Below are 16,469 nucleotides of genomic sequence, written 5' to 3'. Positions count from 1 at the left end.
TATAAAAAGTAAGTATTTGCTTATTTTTAATTATAAGTAACGAGTTCAAATCTTACTAATTGTATTTTTAATTATAAGTAAGAATTTAAATCTAACTAATTTTATTTTTAATTATAAGTAACGAGTTCAAATCTTACTGATTAGAGATTATGAATTTTCTTTGTAAGAGAGTGTTTTACTTTTAGTTTAACTAATTAGAGGAAGTATTCAACATTGGATGACAAATTATAAAAAAATGTTGACTTTCTTTGAGAAAAAAAAAGGGAGTAAATTATGCAACAAAAGTCCTAATTAATTAGTGGCTACTTGGCAAGTTGATTTAGTATAGTTAGAACTTAAAACTTTTTCTTTCTCTATGTATTAAAAGTGGGGCAGTATTAAAGGTGGGGCAAAATAGTAGTAATTTAATTGAAAATAAGTTATTTCAAAATATTATTTTATTTTATATATATATGAGATAATTTATTTTATTATTTTAATAAAATAGTAAATAAATAATTTAAAGATTATTAAATATCTTTAATTAATTATTAAGTAATATAATTTTTTTTACTTTATTCGAAAATCATTATAACTTATACGTTACGTTAAACGGATTAGGCTGGGACAGGTGAATTTTTTTCACTCCAACAATTTGGCCACTCGTTTATAGCCCACAGCATAATCAAAACAAAGTCATGCACGTAATTAATTAATTCCATTCCAAGGGTTAATGAGTTTACATTTAATTTCCTCTTGCTTTTCTTTATATAGTATTATTTTCTACATTTAGATATAACATATCTTTTAATGCATGCATGTATTTGTTTTTATATTGGAAAAAGAATTATTCCAATATAGGCAATATAATTCTTTAAATATTTGGAAGCAAAACGTCTTTTTTAACTTGTAAGTGCTTCCCATTTAATTTGGAGTCTTTTTTAAAAAATATTACCTCTTCACACTTGGTCTAAAACATGGTACTCCATTAGCTACTTGTAATAGAAACATAATATATAACAAAACAAAGAAAAGACTAATTTAAAAAATAAATAAATAATTATGAACATTTTTTTATAAATTAAAGGTGAAAACGATAAATATATTCCTGAACTATCGAAAAATGGTATGCGGATATCCTCCTTCATACTTTAGGAACATTGGTGCCCATGCGTCCAAAAGCTAGAGTGTATATGTCCTTCAGTCTAACGGAAGACTAAATATGGACATGTGGCATAATCTTATCCATTGATCCGATGTCGGGTCGATGGATAAGATTATGGCATATGTATGTCCGTTAGTATAAAGAGTATATATATTTTAGCTTTTGGACATCAGGGACACCAATGTTCCTAAAGATGGAGGCTATCCGCATACCATTTATGATAGTTCGGGAATATATTTATCATTTTTCCCTAAATTAAAATCATGAGAAATTAATTAATAAATATGGAGTAGGACTTGATTAAGTTTAAAAAATTATATCTACCATTTTTGTGACCAAGTTACAATATTATATGTTTATAAATATATCTATTTAATTATATTGAGTTGTATTTCGAGTAGTATGCACGTACATGAAGTAAAATAAACGAGAATTATTTTTATTTTATTTTTGTAATTGGTCCTCTATGTTAATCTATACTACTTTTCAAAATGAGAAGATATTTTGTAGAAAATTCATCATTTTTAATCGTTTTTAAAATGTTAAATAATTAACATATAAATCCTTGTATTCCATTCTACACACAGAACATGATAAAAGCAAGATAAAGACTTGAAGAGGTTATATTGAGTTGAAGGAGTATGCAAAAAAATATAGTATATAATTAATTTCTATGTTTTATATTATTTGGGTCTTGTTAACCTGATATACACATTTAAGAAAATTTTAATTTGAAATTTATTTTACTAGACTAATTTATTAATGTGGAAAATTATCTACTTATATTTGGTACAAAGATTGAAATAAATGACATATATATTGGTATATGAATGTAATTAATTTGTTATCTTTTATATTAGGGAAAAGGGTCTGATATACCCCTCAACTTTGTCATTTGGAGCTGATATACCCCTTGTTATGAAAGTGGCTCATATATACCCCTACTTATAAACAAATGGCTCATATATACCCTTTTCCTCTAACGGAAATGAAAAAAAAGATAATTTTAATCTAACTTTTTATTATTTTTTTCTACAAAAATATAATCCCATATGAGTAAATTTAATCCTCGTCAATCATATTTTTTTGACTTTTTTTTTCAATGACTAATTTATAATTATTATTTTGATAATCAAATTTATTTATGTTTCACTAATATTCTTGTAAAACTTGTTGTACATGACCAAAAATTTTTCTTCGAATACAAAAATCAAATTACAATATAGACAAAAAAAATAGTTTAATTTTTTTTCTTTAAACAAAGGAATGAAAGAAAAAAACAAAATAAGAATAAGAAACTCAAATAATTATAATAAAAGAAGTCAAAAAATAATTTATGTATTAAAAAAATTCAAATATACCTTGAACTTTGATAGAAGAATCATATATACTCCTAAATAATTTTTTAAAAAAATTAAAAGTCATAAATATAAATTTAAAACTAATTTTTTTAACTTCCGTTAAATGAAGGGTATATATGAGCCATTTTTGTAACGGTAGGGGTATATGTGAGCCGTTTGTATAACGGTAGGGGTATATATGAGCCACTTTCATAACGAGGGGTATATCAGCTCCAAATGACAAAGTTGAGGGGTATATCAAACCCTTTTCCCTTTATATTAAAACTAGATAATTGAAGGCCCGTTCACGGGCCCAATATAATTAATTATCTTTTCAATTTTGATTTAATTTTTTTACCTAAATTCTCATTTTATTTTATTATAGTTTTTAAAATTTTCTACCATTAAAAAAAATTACAAAAATTCCTCAAATACATGTCTATCCTCTGTCAGATACATCATTATCTCCTCTTGGGTACATCTCTATTCTCTCTCGAATACATCTATATCCCCTCTTAAATACATCTTTCCTCTCGGATGCACCCATATTCCCTCTCGAATACACTCCTCCCATCTTGAATTCATCCGTGAGATGTGTGACTGCAAGTTTTTTTTTAATAATGTCATGGCCGATGTATCTACATTTCTGCTGATGTATCAAAAATATTTTAATTCTAAGAAATTTTTATAATTTGAAAAAGAGTATGGATATAATGGAATAATGTAATTAAATCTTAACACTATGAAAATTTATATAGTATTTATTAATTTATGTGACATATTTTTCTCTGTAGTCAATTTCAAAAGAATGATATATTAATATATTTAATAATAACATTTTGACTTCAAAATATTCATTTTATTCTTAGTAAGATGATTTATAATTATATGAACATCTTTGGTTTGTTTTAGACTACGAGTCTTAAAAGTGTTTTTCTTTTTAAACTTCATGTTAAGTCAAATAAACATTATATAAATCGAAATGGAGTGAAGACAAACTTTAGATCCATTTTATATTTATGAAATTTAAGTTTTTATAACTATTTTGCCTTTTAACAAAATTAAAAATAAAAATACTAAAGCTTTTTCACTTTTTTTTAATAGTATATTTTTATCAATATTCTACCGATAATAATCCAAACTGTAATAAAGTAAATTAATTTGAAGTTCAAGTATTGATATCAATTGTGAAAACATTTGTTTTTGAGTTGTAAAACATTCATAATCTAATATTTAATATGCTCCTTACTATCGACGAATGACACTGATTTATTATAACTCAAGATTGTAAGACGTAAAAAATCAAGACTAAAAAGTGCAATTCACTATCATATGAAGGTCGTTATGAGTTAATTGTCACTCATTAGAGATATATATGTCATATGTTAATTGTCATTATGAAACAATATGAAAATTATAAGAGATGATTTGTTTATAATTAGAAAGTTATTTATGAAAAATAGAGTACAAATTATATATTTTACTATGTTTATATCATATACATATTAGTGTAAAGAATTTTCGCACTATAAATTTATTTGCTTATATTAATATATAATTTATTTTATTAAGAAAAATTACAAAATTTGATGTTTTATGAAAAATTGCTATTAAATCTTTATATGTCCTCATAGTAAGAAGTTATTTACTTTATGATATAGAGGAATATTACTTAAAGTAAGTTATCACGTCAATTATCATATTAGTTTTAATGTATTAATATAATTTTTTTAGACAAATATCACGTAAATTAATTTTCTAGGTCTTAACAAATCACTAATTTAGAATTAATTACCTTTAGACCTATAAAAATCATTAGTATGTTGTAAAAATAAAAATTTGTCCTACATTTATTTAATTGATATTTTTGGTTTGATGAAAACTTTTACACTCTACAAAAAATAAATATATACGAAGTGTACTATCTCATTAAAATAGACTAATTAAAATTAGTCTATATTATGAAAAATGTATGATTGAGAATGTGGGTTCATATTAGTGTCACATTATTAGGATACACATGACATTTAGAAAAATATATTTGGTTGTTTTGTCATTACAAATCTATTACAACTTTCTTGATATCTTAACATAGAAAGAAAATTCTAGAATCTTTATAAATTGACAATTACTTTCATATATAAAGAGATGTTTCTAGAATTATTTGTTTCTCTTGCTATCTTTATTAAAAGATTTTTATAAGTATATAATTACATTTTTACCCTTGGTCGTTTTACCACTTCACTCTTCTATATATAAAAAAATAGAAATATGTTAAAGTAGACTTTTTTAGTAAGCATTATCAATATAAAAATATTAGGAATTAATTAAAATAATAATTAGAAAGAGTAATGAATAGATATCATAATAACTCATAAAAAATGTGAAGTGATAACAAAATGTGTTGATAGAAATAACATTAATCAAAGATGTCTCTAGAACTATTTAATTTCTTTTTATTATTCTTGGTAGATTTTTATAAGTATGAAATTACATTTTTACTCTTGATCACCATTTACTTTCATATACAAAGAGATGTTTCTAGAATTATTTGTTTCTCTTGCTATCTTTATAAAAAGATTTTTTATAAATATAAAATTATATTTTTACCCTTGATCGTCTTACCACTTCACTCTTCTATATAATAGAAAAATTATTCAATCTCTCTCTTATAATTTTTTTTTTTTTTGCAATTGTTAACTTTTGTGTGACAAAAAGTACATTCTAACCTATAACTAATCTATACAGAAACTTCATGAGTCAAGTAGGCTCATAAATAATGTCAACACTTATTTTTTTGTCAGGGGTCGTTTGGTAGTGTATAAGAACAATTTAAATAAAGTATATTAATAATATTTGTATTAGTAATGCATATATTAGTGATGCTCATATTAATTGTATATAGATTATTTTTATGCATTGTTTGGTTTGATGCATAAAATAATAGCATTTATCAGAAGAAATTAATTTACAAAAATATCCTCCACTATTATGGTAGAAAAGAAGTAAAAAAGGCTTTGAGGGGCAATGGTCTTTACTCATGCTAATGCGTGCATTAAAATTATTACATTGCTAATATCTAGAAATCCACGATATTGGCAATACACCTTAGTACACAATAGAGTGTATAACTAATACAAACATTAGTTATATCTAGGTTGAAAAAGAGTATCAAACAAGGTATTAGTAATACACAAGACTAAGGGTCCTTTTGGATGAGCTTAATAAAAGCAGCTTTAAAAAAATACTTTTGAAAGTGCTGAAACTTATTTTTAAAATAAGCAGTTATGCGTTTGGATAAAAGTGCTGAAATTAAAAAAAAAGTTGTTGATGTGTTTGGCAAATAAGTGCTGATAAACAGCTTTTTAAATCAAAATGTCTGAAATACCCTTAAAAGCTGTTAACATAATAAAAGTTAATTAATTTATATTTTACAGCCATAAATAATTATATTTTGCTATCATTCACATATTTCTTTCTCATCACAAATTATTTATAAGAGGAATATAAAATTATTATAGATTTTAAAGATATATAATTTGAATAGATCAAAGAACGATTTAAGATTTTATTTTAGTTTCATCCATAGGTAATAATAATTGTCTATCATTCACATATTTCTTTATTATCACAAATTATTTATAAGAAGAATATAAATTTTTATTTAAGTTATATGTGCAACTTATTTTACATTTTAATAATATATAATTTGAATAGATCACTTGAAAGATTTAAGTTTATTTTATTTTCATTCATTAGTAATAGTAATTGTCTATCATCCACACGTGAAAAGGGAAAAATGGAAGAAAGAGATGTTAGGGTTATGTTGGTAATTTGGAGATTGTATAAAAATATTAAGGGCAAAAAGGTAAAAATGTGGTCAACTTAAAACTGCTTATAAGCTAAAAAAAAAAGCACCACTACCCCAGCTTTTAACTTTTGGCTTAAAATAAGTTTTTTTTAAACTTAAAATAAGTTATTTTGAGTATTGCCAAACACCTAAATAAGTCAAAAACCAACTTTTAAGTCAGTTTGACCAGCTTTTAAGCTGAGCCAAACAGGCTCTAATGCATACATTATTTTTCCTTATACACTACCAAACGAATGAAAAATTAGAAATGTTCCTCACGAATAAAATTGTATATATTTTTTCATTATGTTGATATATAAAAAATTGTAATTTGTAGTATTCTTTTTGTATATTTTTTGACTACCTAAACTATTTATTTAAAATATCGAATAATGTAATCTAATTCAACTTTAAAAATTAATCAAATTGACTTTTGAAAAAGCGCAACATGAAGAGAGTAGAGAGAAATTATTATTATTATTATTATTGAAAAACTACATAACTGGGCTATAAAACTCAAAATAATTACATGTTTATACTCAAATTAAAAAGAATCCAAAAAATACTTGTTCTCACAAATAATTACATCTCATACTTCTGATACTAAATAAGTATCATATATTTGTATTGGTATCATAAAGGCTGATAATTTCGCTTAACTGATACTAAATCAGTATATATATAATGTATGTACCATTAAGGCTTCTTGTTTAGAAATTACTCATTCGTCAATGATACCATACATTATTGAGTGAACATTCATGAAATTATTGTATTCGTAGTAAGTCACTCCTTGAAAGTGGCCTGATCAAATCAATCGTTACACGAAATAAAACTTGTCATCATCATTATCTAATTACATAATTAATGATGCAATACAATAAAAATTGAAGTAACACTCAAAATAAAGATAATAAGACATAATAAAAATATATTTTTAATATAGTGAACAAATAGAGAAAGTATAATTATACGTACATTTAGGTAGGTAACTAACTAGTGGAGGCATCATGTGGTTTAATATTTACGAAGACATAATAATCCAACGAAGTTTCATTACATCTGCTAATTATACGCATTTGCACACGGACTAATCTTAATGGGGATAATTAACCCATAATTCAAAATAGATTGAGTATTTTCCAAGTTTTGAGGGCTGCCTAATTTGCAAGGTTTAAGAAAAATAATAGTGCTATCTATGGATAAATAATTATTGATGACACACATATATATGCATACATATATAGAGGCAGATCTATTCGATACACGTGGATGCGTTAATTTTTTTAAAAAAAAATATATAGGTATATATTAATCATGAGAAATTGACATAAATTATGATATAATTAACTGTGCATTCTTGAAAATATAAATTTGTCAATGTGCTATTAATATAAGTAAAAAAAATCACCTACGAGACCATGATTTGAATATGACTATAATATTATTTTATTATTTTTATTTTTCAAGTCATCTTAGAACTCAAGCTAACTCATATGTGAGCTAAGAAAACATCAAAAAATATCGAATGGATAAGGGAAATATCTCATGAAGAAAATGATATTTTTAATTAAATTTAAAAAAATGCGTGAAATTATATTTCAAATAATTTTCGGCAGTTTTGACATTTTTGAAAATTGCAGCATTAATTATGTTTCAGAAAATAGGAATGTGGTAAAAGAATGTGGTGTGGTGTGGATAAAATTCTTCCACTCTTAGTTAAATTTTTAAATTATAAATTATATGTAACAAAAATTTTTTGATAAAAAACATTAATTTTACATAAATTTATTCGACACAAATTTAAATTAATTAAATTTTAATCTAAATATCAGATAGTTAATTGTCTAGCTAGCTAAGCTTTTACCTTATTATTAATAATTCGATATCCAAATTAACAATCCAACACATTGCAATTTAATTTTTTTAAATTAAACACATAATACCATAGACACTTTCAATTAAATTTTTTACAAAAAAATAAATAAAATGAAGGTATAGTTAATAAAAAAAAAATGCAAGGCTTTTTTACATACATAGTGATGAGTACCATTTTTACCCAAACAATTTTAGAATGTTGTGGTAGTAGCTGTGGAGCCGTTAATAATGTTTATTGTGACTCAAAACTACGGCAAAAAAAAACACAACCAAACAAGAAACAGCTGTTAGCCCTAACCAACAGCTGCATATATTTAAGCCTTTTCAGAAACAACACCCCCTATTTCTCACTGCTGACCCCAGCCGTGTTAAAAGTAGTGAAAACACTCTTAAATTTAACAACGTAAATTATTAATTTTTAATTTATTGAATTATTGATAATTTTAAAAATATTATTTATTTGACTTATTATATTTAAATACATCTTTAATTTTCGTAAAGTTTAGAATTTTTAAATATTTTTTTCAACTTTTTATTAATAGTTTCATGTTTATACGTGAGTTTGTTTGAGACCTCTTACAATATTCATGTGGCAGATTGAGAATGTGTCTATGTTTAATTGGTCAAGTAAAAGATTGAAACTAATACTTCATCTGTCCACTTTTGTTACCTCCGTCCATTTTTATTTGTGATATTGCATTTTTCAAAAGTTAATTTGATTAATTTTCAAAATTAAATCAGATTACATTAATTCAATATTTTAAATAAAAAAATATAAATATTCAATAAGCATATGGAAGTGCTATAAAATTATAATCTTTTGCATATCAATACAATGAAAAATACAACTTAAAATGTTAGTCAAAATTCTTGTAATTTGACTCTAAAAATAGAAACCACGACAATTAATAGTGAGTGGAGAGAGTAATTGAATAATTTCTATTTTTAGAGTCAAACTATAAGAATTTTGATCAACGTCTAGTAATTTAGTAGTACTTTTCATATATAGTTTTTGAATATCTAAAATTTTTAACTTTAAAAGTTAGTCAAACTGACTTTCGAAAAATGACAAATAAAAATAAATGAAGAAAATAGTTTTCATCGAATTTAGAGTTTGTTTTTAATATTTGGACGATAAAATTGTAAATCATATAGACCAATTTTTATTATTTTTGCGGATGATGTCACAAACTTTTGCAATCAAAATTCAATTTTGGTGTCGATTTTTTGGGTCCTACTTATGTACAGTAAAAATATGGGGTTGAGATAGTTCGTAACGTTTCTATATAAACACAACTCTCCGCACTCACAATATTCGTTCCAAAACCATACAAAGAACAATCAAAATCTAATTAGAAATCTCTTTTTTCTTCTTCCAAATTCCCTCATTCATAATTTTTTTTTGTAAATCAATGGCGGCATCTGTGGAAAACAGACAGTATACTCACCTTGAACCGGGTTTATCAGGCGTAGGCCGTACTTTCAAGCCTAGGCCTGATTCCCCGGTTCGTGGTTGCAACTTCCCTCCTTCATCCAAACACGAACTCCCTTTCCAAAAACAACAAAATCCCCCAACTTACCTTGATTATTCGTCTAGTGAAGACGAGGATGACGATGACGAAAAAAATGAATACGTTCAAATGATCAAAAAAGGTAAAACTGAATTAGAACCATCAATTCATGATACTAGAGATGAAGGTACCGCTGATAATTGGATCGAACGGAACTTTTCCTTAATACGTCTCACCGGTAAACACCCATTCAACTCCGAACCACCTTTATCTCGCCTTATGCATCACGGGTTCATCACTCCCGTCCCACTTCATTACGTCCGTAACCACGGCCCTGTCCCCAAAGCATCCTGGTCTGACTGGACTGTGGAAGTTACAGGGCTGGTAAAACGACCAATGAAATTCACAATGGATCAATTAGTTAACGAATTCCCTTCACGTGAATTGCCTGTCACACTTGTATGTGCAGGCAATCGTCGTAAAGAGCAGAATATGGTGAAGCAGACAATCGGTTTCAATTGGGGTGCTGCTGCCGTTTCAACCACCGTATGGCGCGGAGTACCTCTCCGCGCCTTGTTGAAACGGTGCGGTGTTCGGAGTAAGAAAAAAGGCGCGCTTAATGTCTGTTTCGAAGGTTCAGATGTTTTGCCCGGAGGTGGTGGTTCAAAGTACGGAACGAGTATAAAGAAGGAATTCGCCATGGATCCATCTCGTGATATTATTGTAGCTTACATGCAAAACGGAGAAATGTTGTCACCGGATCATGGTTTTCCGGTAAGGATGATTATCCCCGGATTCATCGGTGGAAGAATGGTGAAATGGTTAAAGAGGATTGTGGTCACTACACAAGAATCGGAAAGCTATTATCATTACAAGGATAATAGAGTTCTCCCTCCACACGTTGACGCTGAACTCGCCAACGCGGAAGGTATCGATAATAATTAGCATCTATTTTAGAATCAAAGTTTATTTATTGTACTGAAGTTCGTCATTTTATCTTAGCGTGGTGGTACAAACCAGAGTACATCATCAATGAGCTCAACATCAACTCTGTCATTACAACTCCGTGCCATGAAGAAATTTTGCCGATCAATGCGTGGACTACTCAGAGACCTTACACGTTGAGAGGCTATGCTTATTCTGGTTAGTTATTTTTCTCTCTGATTTGCTGAATTTTCTTAGCATTGTCGAATTTCATCAACTGTTTTTTTTTAATTATTTCGTCCAATACCTCTTGTTTTCGGCTAATTTCAACCTCACCCTCTTATCTCATATTATCATACAAATTCTAAGATTTTATTTTTTTAAAACGGTGATAAAAGTGTAATAATACAAATATTTGTGTTGTTCAAACTTTTAAAAATATCAATAAATATATATTGAATTTGTCAAAAATACTGTATTTTTTAAGAATCCGCAACAGGTACGATTTAGGATAGTAAAGGAAAAATAGGGGGGTGAGTGGAGGTGGATGCATGAACTTTGTGATGGTGTCATCAACTTGTTTGGTTATGTGAAACAGAATAGCAAGAAAAAGACAATATAGTTGGATTTATTTAATGGTTTACAGAAAAACCTGGGGAGCTTTCCTAGTTCTGAAGAGTCGGTCTAAAAATATATATAGGTAACAAAAATTTAATTGCCTAAAAAGACAGAATCTTTTTGACTGCTTTAGTTCCTGCATCTTAGGCTGCCTCAAGAACATTATAATAAGTTAAATTGTTATTATATAATATATACTGTGTTTGTATTCAATTTGAAAACTTTCAAGTGGTCACTTTATATAGATCTAGTCAATATTATTTTAATCTAAGCCTAGGTATAAGGACTTTATCTTTTTCTAATCAACGTGCCTAACTTGTTGCAATTTTGATTCAAATACAAGTTTGACCCTTCAAGTGGGGAAAGCGTTACATTTTTGATTGAATAAGAACTTTTAAAGTATAATTTTATCTTGAAAAGTCAGTTATATGTTTAAATTAAGCTATTAGATACGGTTACGGTTGAATTTATGAATTAACGAGATGGTGATTGTGTAATAGGTGGAGGTAAAAAAGTAACTCGAGTGGAAGTGACTTTGGATGGAGGAGAGACATGGAGTGTGTGTACACTTGATCACCCAGAGAAGCCAACAAAGTATGGCAAGTACTGGTGTTGGTGCTTTTGGTCACTCGAGGTTGAGGTGCTTGACTTGCTTAGTGCTAAAGAAATTGCTGTACGAGCTATCGATGAGACCCTCAACACTCAACCCGAGAAGCTTATTTGGAACGTCATGGTAAATTCACATTTAACTTTTTTACAACTTCTTTAAAATTGATGGCGTAAAGTCAAATATATATACATGTAACTAGTCCTTGATGAAAAGTAATTTTCAGTCCTTTTCAACTTTTCTTTTATTTATGATTACTTTACCATATGCAGATTGATAGAGCATGTGATTTCACATACCAAAACAAAAAAACTAGAAAACAAATATTTTTCATTGGTTTAAGTTTCAGAATTCTTTTTTTCTGATCTATGTGGTCCATGGATGATTAATTTAAACCACAGAAAGTCATGAAGATTCCTATTATACGTAAGCAGCAGCGTGATCACATGAATATGTCACGTGCTAGGCCTCTTATTATAATATAACTTGATAGTGTTACTGATGGAGGACGGTTACTAGTAAGTAACTGGTAATGTTGTTATACATTTGTCTAAGTTTATGGTGATGGATGTGTTGTAATGTTCAGGGAATGATGAACAATTGTTGGTTTCGAGTGAAGATGAATGTGTGCAAACCTCACAAGGGAGAGATCGGTATAGTGTTTGAGCATCCGACTCAACCTGGAAATCAATCGGGTGGATGGATGGCAAAGGAGAGACACTTGGAGATATCAGCAGTGGCTCCTCCAACACTAAAGAAGAGTATATCAACTCCTTTCATGAACACAGCTTCGAAGATGTATTCCATGTCCGAGGTGAGGAAACACAACTCTTCAGACTCTGCTTGGATCATAGTCCATGGACATATCTACGATGCCTCACGTTTCTTGAAAGACCACCCCGGTGGTGTTGACAGCATTCTGATCAATGCTGGAACTGATTGTACTGAGGAATTTGATGCAATTCATTCTGATAAGGCTAAGAAGCTATTGGAGGACTTTAGGATTGGTGAACTCATAACTACTGGTTACACGTCTGATTCGTCTCCAAACAGTTCTGTCCACGGATCCTCTTCGATCAGTAGCTTCTTAGCACCTATTAAGGAGCTTGTTCAAACACCAACAAGGAGTGTAGCTCTCATCCCAAGGGAAAAAATCCCTTGCAAACTCGTCGACAAGCAATCCATCTCCCATGATGTTAGAAAATTCAAATTTGCACTACCCTCTGAGGATCAAGTCTTAGGGTTACCTGTTGGCAAACACATATTCCTCTGTGCCACAGTTGATGACAAACTCTGTATGCGTGCCTACACGCCTACTAGCACAGTCGATGAAGTAGGGTTCTTCGAGTTGGTTGTCAAGATCTACTTCAAAGGTGTTCACCCTAAATTCCCTAATGGAGGTCAAATGTCACAACATCTTGATTCTCTCCCAATAGGTGCATTCCTCGACGTTAAAGGTCCATTAGGTCACATTGAATACCAAGGTAAGGGTAATTTCTTAGTCCATGGTAAACAAAAGTTTGCCAAGAAGTTAGCTATGATAGCGGGTGGAACAGGTATAACTCCAGTATATCAAGTAATGCAATCAATATTGAAAGATCCTGAAGACGATACAGAGATGTATGTGGTGTATGCAAACAGAACGGAGGATGATATTTTGCTCAAAGACGAACTTGATGCATGGGCAGAGCAAGTTCCAAATAGGGTTAAAGTATGGTATGTCGTTCAAGAATCCATTACACAAGGATGGAAGTATAGTACAGGATTCGTTACAGAATCGATTCTTAGAGAACATATACCTGAACCATCTCATACAACATTGGCATTAGCATGTGGACCACCTCCAATGATACAATTTGCTATTAATCCAAACTTGGAGAAAATGGGATATGACATTAAGGAGCAACTATTGGTGTTCTAAATTGGATGGTGATGATGATAGATGATATATCTCTTTGGAGGAATAAATTCTTTTGTATTTTCAGTTGTACATATTGTGTTTTTGTTTATCATCAAAATGTACTACTTCTTGTAGTTCTTACATTTTAATTTTCTACTCAACTTTAGGTATAAAATGTTGTACTGTGTACGAGTATGTGTATGTCAAAGTTAAGATTGTATTCATCATGGAATTATAGTAACTTTGTTGTCACAAGTCTTGTTGTAGAGATTTTTACCAAATTAATGTGTATATATAGTAAATTGAAACATTTGTGCGTGAGTTTATTTATTTTCCTCTCAACTCTAAAACTACAATTTTTTTTTTTGCTCTTCATTCAATATTAATGTTGTCATTAGCACTCCATTACAAACCTAAAGAGTAAAGGATAGTGGATCATCTATGGCTCTAATATGGAATAAGAATCGACATTGGTATATCGTTGAAAATATAATTAAATAATAAAAATGTGTTTTTTTAAAGTTTAAGCCTTTAGATCAGATGGTCACACAATTCAATATGGTATCACAGCTGACAGAGGTGTTGAGATCGAATTATCAGTTTAGTTGAGTAACCTTATTTTGCATATATTATATATACTCTCTAGTGTTAAACTTCACGAAAAGACATTTTATCTCGACTTCTCTGTGATCGAAGTGTGACATTGCAAATATGTTTAATATAACATGTTCTTTTTATCCTATAAAGAGATGGGCATAAGATATACTATATATAGATATACCATGTTGTACACACTAGATAAAGAAGAAGAGATTTTATATTTCGTCCTCTATGTATTCTTGTCACTTTCCTAAATATTACTTATAATTATTAGACTTCTTACGTATATATAGTTCAATTTCATAACAATATTTTGTTTATTACTTTCTCTGTCTTAGTATATGTGATACATTTCGCTTTTCGAGAGTCAAACAATTCATGTTTGACTGAGAATTTGCTCATGGAATCTTCAAAATTTTTAAAATGAAATTTATATATTTGTAAACTATATAAAAATATTTAATGTCCCAATACAAAATATTTAAATGATATATAAAAAATTTACGATATAAAATAGATTTATTTAAATTTTAAAATTCGAAATATGTCACATAAATTGAGATAGAGAAAACACTACGTTTTTTGTTCTAAGTAGGCGTTAATTTGGACACGAATGTAGTGATATTTGAGAAATAATAGTATTCTTGTATAAAAGGGTACATTATTTAAAAACTAAAATTATATATTAACATGCGTCTCACTTTGAAAAATATTTCAAAAGTTTTGTAAATATATACTCCCTTCGTTCTAATTTATCTGATATTTTTCAAATCTCGAGATTTACACAAGTCTATCTTTATCCGTAAATTTCATATATTTTCTAATTATTTTAAATTGTCAATTAATTGTGACTTATAATACTTTTTATGTAGTCTACAAATATATAAATTTCATTTCAATTTTTTTTTAAAGATTCCATGGGAAAATTTCTGATCAAACTGTTTGACTCTTGAAAAATAGAAAATGCCACGTAATTTGAAATAGAGAAAGTTATAATTATTTTTTTTACAGAAAATGTGTTTTTCTAATTCCATCCGCCAGGGTTTGAAAAAGTGGTTAGGATTACATTTTCAAACTTAAAAAACTCAACTCCAAGTTGAATTAAAAAAATTGAATACAATATATAACCAAGCAATTGATTACTTGAAAAACGATATAAGTTGGGGGAAAAACAAAAACATGATTATTAAGATGAAAATGATATTTCCATTTGACTTTATGTATGATTTAGATATTTCTCTAACTTTTTTATAAACATATATATTATTTCGTGATATAAAATAAAAGCAATTTTATATTAACCTTTTTTTTGTTTGGTCGTCATGAATAAGGATTTAAGTTATATTTTCCTCATTTTGAATTTTATAAAAAGATTGTGTTATCAAAACATGTATTTAATTTATTTTTTAAATAAGCTAAAGATCCACTAGAAAACAGTATATTTTGCAAGAAAAGAAGTCATAATAACACAATGAATTTCTTAATTTTGATCAATAAGACTAATTCCTATTGTTTCTTTTATATATATATATATATATATATATATATATACACACACACACACACACTCAAGTAGGTAGGAAAAGTATAATCAATTGAGAAGACTTTAAAGATATTTACATTTTTTAAATGTTGTAATTAAATATATTTTACTTAAGATATTTCTCCATCAAATATATTACTCTAATTTTATATACTCAAAGAAAATGGGAAAAGTAAAGTCTAGCATTACTTTTTATTTTCTTATTAATAAATTGTCTCTTTCCCATCTTTTTTGTGACTATAACTGATGATTTAAATATTTGAGCAAAAACATCTTATATGTATGCAATCAAAATAAATTATTAAAAGTTGAACTAGCTACTAGCAAGTGATAATACATTGGTTGTGTGAAAGAATAGAAGTCAAAAGAATGAGAAGAAAGAGATGGTAAATATAAACCATTACATCAAATTCACAATGTAACAAATTATTTATTAACCTTCTCATACAAATCTTAGTAACAATTTTTAGGGTAATTTGATTGGTTGGATAAGAATAATAATTTTAAAATATTTTATCAAATTATTTTATTCTGCTCTTAATACTCAATATTAT

At 27.9% G+C, this 16,469-nt stretch overlaps 1 protein-coding gene across 1 annotated transcript; it reads left to right on the top strand.

Moving 5' to 3' along the window:
- The first annotated feature begins 9,514 nt into the window (after positions 1–9,514).
- On the top strand, positions 9,515–14,027 carry LOC107004448 (nitrate reductase [NADH]). Its single transcript, XM_015202645.2, has 4 exons — positions 9,515–10,651; positions 10,726–10,866; positions 11,766–11,998; positions 12,459–14,027. Exons 1-4 carry the CDS (start codon positions 9,625–9,627, stop codon positions 13,791–13,793), a joined length of 2,736 nt encoding a protein of 911 aa, XP_015058131.1. The 5' UTR covers positions 9,515–9,624; the 3' UTR covers positions 13,794–14,027.
- Positions 14,028–16,469: the final 2,442 nt, after the last annotated feature.

The sequence above is a fragment of the Solanum pennellii genome, chromosome 11 (genome assembly GCF_001406875.1).
Source record: "Solanum pennellii chromosome 11, SPENNV200".
Classification (NCBI taxonomy): domain Eukaryota; kingdom Viridiplantae; phylum Streptophyta; class Magnoliopsida; order Solanales; family Solanaceae; genus Solanum; species Solanum pennellii.
Note: the sequence above shows the minus strand (reverse complement) of the source record. Positions and strands in the feature narration are given on the sequence as shown.

Coding starts and splice junctions, on each gene's coding strand:
- LOC107004448 (XM_015202645.2), top strand. CDS start 9,625: ATGGCGGCATCTGTGGAAAACAGACAGTATACTCACCTTGAACCGGGT. Junction 10,867..11,765: donor GAGAGGCTATGCTTATTCTG/GTTAGTTATTTT, acceptor ATTGTGTAATAG/GTGGAGGTAAAAAAGTAACT. Junction 11,999..12,458: donor AGCTTATTTGGAACGTCATG/GTAAATTCACAT, acceptor TGTAATGTTCAG/GGAATGATGAACAATTGTTG.